Source organism: Podarcis filfolensis (genome assembly GCF_964270895.1).
Source record: "Podarcis filfolensis genome assembly, chromosome: 10".
Classification (NCBI taxonomy): Eukaryota; Metazoa; Chordata; class Lepidosauria; order Squamata; family Lacertidae; genus Podarcis; species Podarcis filfolensis.
This window is the reverse complement of record NC_139612.1, coordinates 8,234,415-8,244,702: the sequence shown is the minus strand read 5'-3', so window position 1 is coordinate 8,244,702 and position 10,288 is coordinate 8,234,415. Positions and strand designations below refer to the sequence as shown.

Below are 10,288 nucleotides of genomic sequence, written 5' to 3'. Positions count from 1 at the left end.
TAGCTGTTCCCAGTTCTGTGCTGGTTTGGTGACCATTTGCACCACTAAACAGATGTGCTGTACAATCTTTCCATTGTTGTGACCTATGCCATGAGTGAAATAAGTTGCATCGTCAGTCTGAGTTAACTTACAGTTGGATCAGGGTTTCCCAAACTTGGGTCTCCAGCTGATTTTGGACTACAATTCCCACCATCCCTGACCACTGGTTCTGCTAGATAGGGATGGTGGGAGTTGTAGTACAAAAACAACTGCAGACCCAAGTTTGGGAAATCCTGGGCTGGATGAAAGCATGATCCTGAAATATATCACCCAACTACTCACCTGAAAAGAAGTCCTGTGAAATATGTTTAGAGGAGGACGTGTGATACAGTAAGCAGGAGGTTTCTCAAAGAAAGTTGGAAGACCACCTTGATAAATAAGCACACCTTGCAGACCTCAAAATGAAGCCATCTGAGACCCATGTACCTGCAGGACCGCCTCTCCTGGTATGCCCTGCGGAAAACCTTAAGGTCCACAAATGACAGCACCTTGGAGGTCCCAAGTCGCAAGGTGGTTAGATTGGTCTCAACTAGGGCCAGGGCCTTTTCAGTACTGGCCCCGGCTTGGTGGAATGCTCTGTCACAAGAGACTAGGGCCCTGCGGGATTTGACATCTTTCCGCAGGGCCTGCAAGACAGAGCTGTTCCGCCTGGCCTTTGGTTTGGACTCAGTCTGACCCTTATGTCTTCCCTCCCCTTACGGCTTTGATCTACGGGCTACTTTTAAAATGAGGCTGCATTTTTAAATTGCATTTTAACCTGTATTTTAAATTGGGGTTTTTTTCTCTCCCCCCCCCATTACATTTGTATTGTAATTTTACTGGTGTTAGCCACCCTGAGCCCGGCTCTGGCTGGGGAGGGCAGGGTATAAAATTTATTATTATTATTATTATTATTATTATTATTATTATTATTATTATTCTGAAAGTTCATACGTAGACCATTTTCAGAAGCTTGTATCCCTAAACTTGGCCCTGTTTGTCAAGAACCAACAGCTGTTAGTTTGCATTCAATTTGCAAGTAAATGAAAGTAGTTCATTTCCTGCAGATGAATCTCAAACCGGAGAGCAGTCAACAAACAAAATAAGATCCTCGGGCAAAAATTACCGTAAGTCTGGAATCTTAAGAATCCTGTTTCTGCAGGATTGCTTTCTTCCTGGAAAACAATTCACTTTGAAGTTCCGTTAGAAAACTCCCCTCCTGCGCAGAAACAGCAGGCAATTCAGGAGCTGCTGATGGTATTTCCTATCATTTTGGGTCCTTGATGAATACACAGGCTACTTTCCACATAGAGAAAGCCTTAGGAGTTTAACTGGTTTAAATTATTTTTCTAAAATACGAAAGCAGGAGAACATTTCGCACGCTTGTTCCTTGCAGCCATCAAGAAAACTCTTTAACTATGCTGAAGGTCCGTGGAGTAAGTCACCCTATATAACCTGTATTTGCTCCATAGCACTTCTGTAATTCTGACCATTACCGGTTTTGTTAGAATATTTGGGGGGAGGGGGGAGATTAAGGCTGCAAAGGAAAATGCAAGATAAAATGGTGAAGGGCAACTTTCAAATTAAGTCATACTCAGAGGGAAACTGCAGGGTGTATCCAACTAACTCGTTCCATCAGTACAGGGATTTACATAAACAAAAATCTGCTTTCTTGGGGTGGGGAGGGAAAACCCCATAACAAATTAAGGGGGTTGTTTCAAGGGGTTGGGGCTCCACTGCACAAGCAGAAATCCTTACACTGACCGGATTGGTTGGCTATTGTCCACTGAAACTAACCACAGTCCAAAGATGTCTGTGGTTCTACACTTGCGTATGAGATCACCTTATGACTTGCTCTGTGACACCTGCTCCAGATGATGCCTTTCTCCTTTTGACTGCCAATATAGAGCCTAGGACTTGCTGATCAGAAGGTCAGCAGTTCGAATCCCTGCGACGGGGTGAGCTCCCGTTGCTCGGTCCCTGCTTCTGCCAACCTAGCAGTTCAAAAGCACGTCAAAGTGCAAGTAGATAAATAGGTACCATTCCAGTGGGAAGGTAAACAGCGTTTCTGTGCGCTGCTCTGGTTTGCCAGAAGCGGCTTAGTCATGTTGGCCACATGACCAGGAAGCTGTACACCGGCTCCCTCGGCCAATAAAGCGAGATGAGCACCGCAACCCCAGAGTCAGCCACGACTGGACCTAATGGTCAGGGGTCCCTTTACCTTTATATAAAATACATTCTTATACTGCTGCCAACACAGCTGGTCTGCTCTCTTCTGCTTATAACCAGAGTGTCTCTTACATGCATTTATGTAAGAATGGGTTAAGAACCTCGGAACCTGTGTGTGCTACCTGCGGCCCTCCAGGTGTAGCTGGGCTCCCAGCTGGCATCATCCCTGGACACTGGCTTTGCTGGCTGGGACCGAATGAAGCCAAAGTCCAACAGCAACCCCCGGGGGGCCACAGGTTCAGCATCCATGAACTCACTATAGACAGCCTTCAGGAAGTCATTCAACATGACAATACCTTTTTCCCAGGGACAAGAGCAGGTGTGATGACATAGCAAAGCTGCCAAAAAGAGGCTTCTCAATGGCCCCAATGGGGTTGTTCTTATGGATCAGAATGATGCTGCCAATCTCTACACCAGGGTTTCCCAAATGTCGGTCTCCAGCTGCTTTTGGACTACAGTTCCCATCATTCCTGACCACTGGTCCTGCTAGCAAGGAATGATGGGAGTTGTAGTCCAAAAACAGCTGGAGACTCAGGTTTGGGAAAGCCTGCTCTACACCATGGCTTCACAAAACAGATAAAAAGAGAAGACAGCCGTAATTCCAAGCAAGGAGGAATCAATTGCAACCAGGAGGCTATTTCAGGTGGTCATTTCTCAGGCAAACGTAGGGCATGTTCCATCCTTTGTTCATAAAATGTCATTCTGACAATGTGGTTATCATTTTAGAATACTTTCAACACACTATTAAATCCTTATCACCGTCATCTTCACGAGGAGCCTGAAGGTCGGTCAGTTTTATTCCCATTTTACAGATGGGCAAACTTGGGAAGATAGACCAGTTTTAGCAAAGTTATGGTTGGGGGTGGCGTCAACCCAACTTTCCCAGCTCAGAGACCATCTTAGCCACATTGTTAAGCAACATCCACTTCAATGAACACTAGACACTTTTCCATCACTCAGGACTTCTTCACGTTTTTTCACCTCGGCATCAAACCCATTGAAAATGGTGTCTGCAAGGCAGCATTCTACCCAGCAGCTGTCTGAATGCAATTTCCCATGTGGTTTGACAATCGGGATGAGAAACACACATACTCCACGTACCCCAGTCTTCGGCTATCTGCTTGGAGTTCCCGAGAGTAGTACTGTCGTGGAAAAAGGCTTTCAATAGTTACCATCATATTCAGTGCTATCTGATTTTCCTTATCCTTGAGCATCTAACTCAATTTTAAGGTCTCAAATATAGAAAAAATATTCATAAATACACACATATCTAAATAAAAAACCATGTGTCTGAATTAGTACAGGAGAGCAATCCTGAAGCCATTTTGACTCTCCCAATGACCTCAAATATTCCTCTGCAGCAAGGGAGGCAAATGGAAAAAGGCTTCCCATTGTCTTTTTGCTTACAAATCCTGTCTTTGTGTATGAATAGGGTGAGCCTGGGACCTGGATTCAGGAACTAAAGTTTTAACCATCACAAAAGAATGGCCAGGCTGCCAGGTAATGCAACCAGAGACCATTATCAGGTATCCTGGCAGACAGGATTTCTGCTGCAGACCACCTCCTATGGTTTATGTATGATGATTTTGGGGTGGTCTTTGGCTAATGTCAAAAGTCTTTAAAGGTTCCAGCACACTTTAAGTTCAGGGTCTCTTCCTCCTTGGAAGGAGGGGAGGGAACTCTGTTGCAAGAGAAAAATTAATATCTGCCTTGCTTTCCACTGGATCCTGTCTCCACCCATTCTTCTCTGACCAATCATGGACTAAGGGGACACAAGAGTTCCATTGGAGAGTTCGGCAGCAAAAGCCAAACCCCAATTTTTACATCAAAACTCTGACTGGTCTTTCCACTTTGGCCTGTCCATCTAATATGGAAGAGAAGTCCTTTGGTCCCATTGATATTCAAGCAGCACCAAGCATTGCACATTAAATTTATATCCTAATTTCTGCAAGGCAAGGGATGCTTTTGAGAGCATTCCACCTTTCCTTTTCTCTTCATCAAGTTCTTCAAATAAGTCTTTGGGAAATAGATATTAGCCAGCTGAAGTTTGCTATATATGTCCTAGGGCCCTGAACGAGAACCTGTCATATTCATTGCTTAAGTTCAATGCAGGTATATGCACCGATCTCAGGTCACAGGACCACAACCTAGCAACATTTATGCTGGGAATAAGCTCCACTGAATTCACTGGGACTGCAACTGTCAAGCATTCAGTATGCCTAAATGCATCAGTTTTTCTGAGTAGGTTCCATTCTGATCTTTTCTGTAATTATGTTGAACACTTCTAAACGTCTGTACGTTCAGGAGAACTTGCATCTAGCGTGCAGGCATGTGGAATGCTTTAAACATGCCCCAAATCTCCAGAAATTTCCAAGATTCGAATAACCCACATCAGCTCCTTTTGCATTCACCCCTCCACGGGCCCCAGCAAAATGAAGCCCCCGTTCTTCGAGACAACCTATGAAATTATGAAGAGGCAGCATGACTTTCTGCCTTATCTGTTTTCCCTCTAGAAGCGAGGGGGTTGTTTTCCCAACACCGTTTGTTTCAAGCGAGAGCCGCCCCATTTAAAAAACTGCACCCACTCTCGGTAGCGTGTTTCAATTTGCTTCCTTTCATGGGTTTGATTTCCATATTCCAAATATAGCACTTAAAATACATCTTATGTTACCTGCTGCTGCTGTTTTCTTTTTTTAAAAAACAACCCATAATGAAACTTCAATTCTTAAGCAAGTTCTGTTAATTATCCTGCTACACTGTATATTGCAAAATACACATTTCACACGTCTGCGCATAGTTTTTGGTCAGAAATAGGCAAAACCTGGAATCTAGAGTGCTGTACGTTGATATTTCAAGGCCCAAATGCTGTTTATGTGGAAGAGTCGAGTCCTGCTGTGAACTACAGACACATCCACAAGTCTTGCTCATTCTGGAAGATTCCATGGCCTCTTTCTGAATTCTTAAGAGGACAGACAAGTCACACAGATATGGTTGGTTGGTTTTTCCTTTTTTTTTTTTTTCCTTTTCAAAGGCTTGATTATTTCTGCTGCCCATTAGCACGGTCTTAACATATTGCACAATGTTTAGTTATAAAAATGTCTTCTGCGTCAGGCAGAAAGAAAGGGAGAGAGTTTCTGAAGGAGGTGCTACTGCATAGTGTCTTCTGTCACCAGAGGTACGTGGTTGTTTAGGTGGCCATCTTGGACTGGGACCTACAAAGGAGAAAGCGAAGCAGAAAAAAAGTCACTTTATTCATTCTATCTGTTTTTCATTTACTGCCGGCCGCTTCTGCGCATCTGCCTAATATTTTTCCACAAATAAACCCCGTAATAGCAGCAGGGAACTCGGTTTGGGCACATTGGTGCGAACATCTGCTTGGCCCAGTGTTGCATCAGGACCTCACTCTCAGCAGCAGGCAGTGAACTGAGGTGTAGGGGATTTTCTGTATTTATTTCACAAGATTTATAGACCACCCGGTTGTAATAAAACTTCAACACAGTTCACAAAAGAATTGTAATAATAATAATAATAATAATAATAATAATAATAATAATAATAATAATAATAAAGGTCTCCGGGGGGGGGGGGAGTTCTCTGAAGCTTTTTTTCCAGGAATTCTAGGTGCCAAAATTCCAACAGATCAGAAAAGACTATTTATGTACGCAGCCACTGCCGCTCCTATTTTATTGGCCTAGAGATGGAAAGAAGATACGAGTCCCGACCAGAGAAGAATGGCAGATCAAGTTGATGGACTATGCCGAATTGGCAAAAATGACCGGAAGAATCAGAAATCAGGAAGACCAAAATTTTAATCAGGAAAGGGGGAAATATATAATTTACCTTAAAAACCATTGTAAACCATTAAAATTATTAGTAGGATTGGAATAACACTTGCAGCTTTATGTTGAATTTCGGGTATAATGGAGTCTTAATAGATTTGGATTAATAGACAAGATGCAGGAGGAAAAGGTTAATATAAGGACACACAAAGGGGAGGAGGGAAGCTCAGGAGATTCTTCGGAATTCCCTTTCTATGTTGGTTGTTTGATAATTGTTTGTAAATTTTTAAAATCGAAAAATAAATTATTATTTTTTTGAGAAGTTCTCTGAATAGCCAGGTTATTCAGAGTAACCGAGTAAATAGCCGAGTAAACTTCATATTTTGATGCCAGGATTGTTCTCTCAGTGGACTAAAATTCAACTGTGCCTCAGGTTTTTAGCCAATAATTAAATATTTGCTGGAAAATCTTTATGGACCAGACAAAAGACTCCCTTTCCAGCTGCAAACACCAGATCTTTGTAAATCTGCAGGTCTTCACTCCAGCTCTTAGAATTCTGTTCCGGATGCAATCTAGCTCATCTGAGATTCTGAAACCCTAGATCAGATCCAAAGAACATTTCGCCCAATTTTTCAGTTCACTGGGTTCAGCATAGGGATAATCTGCCTTCCTTAGAGCCCATGGGTGATAAAGCACCCATGAACCAACAAAAATATATATGGGAGTGTCCCCCCCCCCAAGTTGGTACCAATGATTGTTCCAAAGAAAGAGTGTTGGGTAGCAGATCTGGAAATGCCAAAACCAAATCATGAAAGTTTGGCAACTAGAAGAGCAAGTGTATCCCCGGATCTTCCTTTCTGGTAGAGAGGAGTTATTATTCTCTGCATTGGTTCCTTTTGCCAGATCTGGAGGATAGTGGCAATTAAAATTCCCTGTTTCGGGAAGTTTTTAATGTTTAATGCTGCGTTGTGTTTCCAATATTCGATTTGGAGCTGCCCAGAGTGGCTGGGGAAACCCAGCCAGATGGGCGGGGTATAAATAATAAATTATTATTATTAATTATTATTATTATTATTATTATTATTATTATTATTATTATTGACCAAGGGGGGAGTATGACGAGAAGAACTGAGCAGAATACAGCTTCATGGGAGATTTTTGGAGATCAGCCTCTTTTGACAGAGCTGGCTGGACAATACTTCAAATAATGAGAAGTGTTATTGCTTTGCAGAATTCCCAATCTCCATCCCAGGGCTACTATTATCACCTGCTCTAAAATCTTCCTTTAGAAGTGATCTCAGATTTTCTGACTCCTTGGTCTAGCCTAGCATTCTCAGTGGCTTTATAAAATGAAATATTGGAAGTGGAAGTACACTCAATAAGCATACGCAAACAGCTGCATAATCTGGCTTCCTTGAGGCACTTTGTAGCCTGTCTGAGCTTAAAGTAGTTTATAATGATCTGGATCACGTCCCCATTGACTTTTAATTCCACTGGACTGCCAGTAATGGCAAGTGTGTGCTCTATTATTCTCAGTCCTAAGGACGCCATCTATTATTATTATTTTTTAATTCTTTGGCATGCAAAACACATATTTAAGCACTGAGAGCCGTTCCTCAGAATACACTTACAGATGTAGATTTATGAGAGCCCAGTCTGAAACGACAGCAGATGATTTCCACTATGAATCCCCCAATTCCGTGTAAAATTCCTGCGAAAGGGAGAACAATTTGGACGTATGGAAATGCTGCTCTTTCGTTATTCACGTAGCTTTGCAATCAGTCATAAAATGCAGTGGCGTAGCATGGGGGGTGCGGGGGGGGCCGGCCGCACCGGGCGCAACATCTGGGGATTAGGGTTAGGGGCGCAAATCCACGGGTTAGGGGGCGCAAATTACTTGCCTTGCCCCGGGTGCTGACAACCCACGCTACGCCACTGATAAAATGAGAACCATTTTGTACGTTCAACTACCAGCTACATACACAAGAGGGAATGGAAACCCATCCTGACAGGCACGCCTCGTGTTAAGGTACCATTTGGCAAACATGAGAATAACAAGAATACCTTTATTGTCAATGTACAACCTGTGTACAATGAAATTAACCGAGCCTCCCTCCCCACAAACACTCAGTCTCATTGCACTCTGTGTGCTTGTCGCACAACACACCAACCCCGAAAGTCAGTAGCACTATATTATTTTCCGTTCAGCAGCCTAACAGCCCACGGATAGAAACTGTTTTTTAGCCTTTTGGTACGACTGATTATACTTCTATATCTCCTGCCCGAGGGTAGAAGATTAAAGAGGTGCTGGCCGGGGTGTGAATCGTCCCTGAGAATTTTTCTCGCTCTCCTAAGGCAACGGTCCCTTGCGATGTCATCTAGCGGGCTCAGGGAACAGCCCATGATATCATGTGCTGTGTTCACCACCCTCTGTAAAGACTTTCTGTCCATGGCTGTCAAGCCAATGTACCACACTGTGATACAATAGGAGAGGACACTTTCTATTGTGGACCGGTAGAAGGAGGTCATCAGTTGTTGTTTAACATTGTTCTTTCGCAAGACCCTGAGGAAATGGGGTCTCTGTTAGGCCTTCCTAACCACCTGCGTTACCGTATATACTCGAGTATAAGCTGACCCGAATATAAGCCGAGGCACCTAATTTTACCGCAAAAGCTGGGAAAACTTATTGACTCGAGTATAAGCTGGTTCACCACACCAGAGGCTGGTGGTGGCAGTGGCAGAGGAGGAAGAAGAAGCAGCCCAAAAGGACCCTCACTCGAGTATAAGCCAAGGGGGGCTTTTTCAGCATTAAAAATGTGCTGAAAAAGTCAACTTATACTCGAGTATATACGGTATATTTTTCCAAGTGAGATCTTCACTAAGGTAAACTCCCAGGAATTTAAAGGAAGAGACTCACTCCACACTCACACTCTATGACCTGTGACCCTTCAGACATTGTTAAACTACAACTCCCATCATCCTGGGCCACTGGATAAACCTCAGCTGATTTAGGTTTAGGCTGATGGAGTTGGGAATCCGATGATATCTGGAGCTGCATTTCAGGTACACATTTAAAACATGTACACCTGAAAATGCAGCATGTGAGAGTTCTGAAATTCTCCCGTGGTTAAGGAGTGTGTGGCTGTTCTCCCATGTGATAATAATAAAAAATATAATAATAATAATAATAATAATAATAATAATAATAATAATAATAATAATAATTTATTTGTACCCCGCCCAACTGGCTGGGTTTCCCCAGCCACTCTGGGCAGCTTCCAACAAAGATTTAAAATACATTAAAATGTCACACATTAAAAACTTCCCTGAAGAGGCCTGCCTTTAGATGTTCTCTAAATGTCAGGTAGTTGTTTATCTCTTTGACATCTGATGGGAGGGCGTTCCACAGGGCGGGTGCCACCACCAAGAAGGCCCTCTGCCTAGTTCCCCTGTAGCTTTGCTTCTCGCAGTGAGGGAACCGCCAGAAGGCCCTCGGCGCTGGACCTCAGTGTCCGGGCAGAACGATGGGGATGGAGACACTCCAATACCACTGATTTAAAAGCAGTGACACGGTCGTCAGCAGGGTGAGAGTTTGGGAACAAATAACAAGAAAGGGGAAAGAAAGGGAGAACCTACTCTGGTTTATGCCATGGAGGGAGGGAAACAGTTCAAATAGCAAAAGGAGGAAACAGGACCTTGATATACTTCATGAAACTCTTGCAACATAATCTGAGCTTGTACCTGTCGTCGAAAAAATTCCTCCGATGATGCCACAAAGCCTCACTAAAAACTGCCAAAAGGGCATGTGTTCTTCTGTCACTGTCACCATAAGGGAACTGATGTCGTATTTCATGAAAATCCCGGACACTCCATGACTGCCTGCCGCGTGGTTTATCACTCTTTCCTGGCAACAGGGGGGAAAGCCGGACACAATTTAGCAACTTGAGATTGTGCGCAAGCAAAGACGGAGTGCCTCGCTTGTACAAGACAGGAAAACAGAGCTTGTGAGCATCTTCTTGCCAACACTGAGGTGGCACTGAATGAAATGTTATTTAGTGAGGGTGGCAAAACTCGCACCTTGTTGGCGCCAATCAAGCAAGCAATCGCTCATTTTATTTCCAAAGTTAAAACTGTGTTCAAGGCAGCTTACAACACACACAAAAATTACATAATTTAAGCGTAAAAAATGTAGCATTTGTCAATGATAATTTGTTTGCTGTTTTAATAAATAAAACAGCGAAACACACACAACCAAATTGAAC

At 43.2% G+C, this 10,288-nt stretch overlaps 1 protein-coding gene across 1 annotated transcript in view; it reads right to left on the bottom strand.

Moving 5' to 3' along the window:
* Positions 1-4,842: 4,842 nt before the first annotated feature.
* The window catches only part of ERGIC2 (ERGIC and golgi 2), a 39,968-nt gene continuing 34,522 nt past the window's right edge, over positions 4,843-10,288 (bottom strand). Inside the window, exons 13-15 of the mRNA XM_083575320.1 lie at positions 9,768-9,930; positions 7,658-7,737; positions 4,843-5,459 (exon numbers count right to left, since the gene is read on the bottom strand). Of these exons, the coding sequence (XP_083431446.1) occupies positions 5,394-5,459; positions 7,658-7,737; positions 9,768-9,930 (309 nt within the window). The 3' untranslated portion in view covers positions 4,843-5,393. The remainder of the gene's footprint in view (positions 5,460-7,657; positions 7,738-9,767; positions 9,931-10,288) is intronic.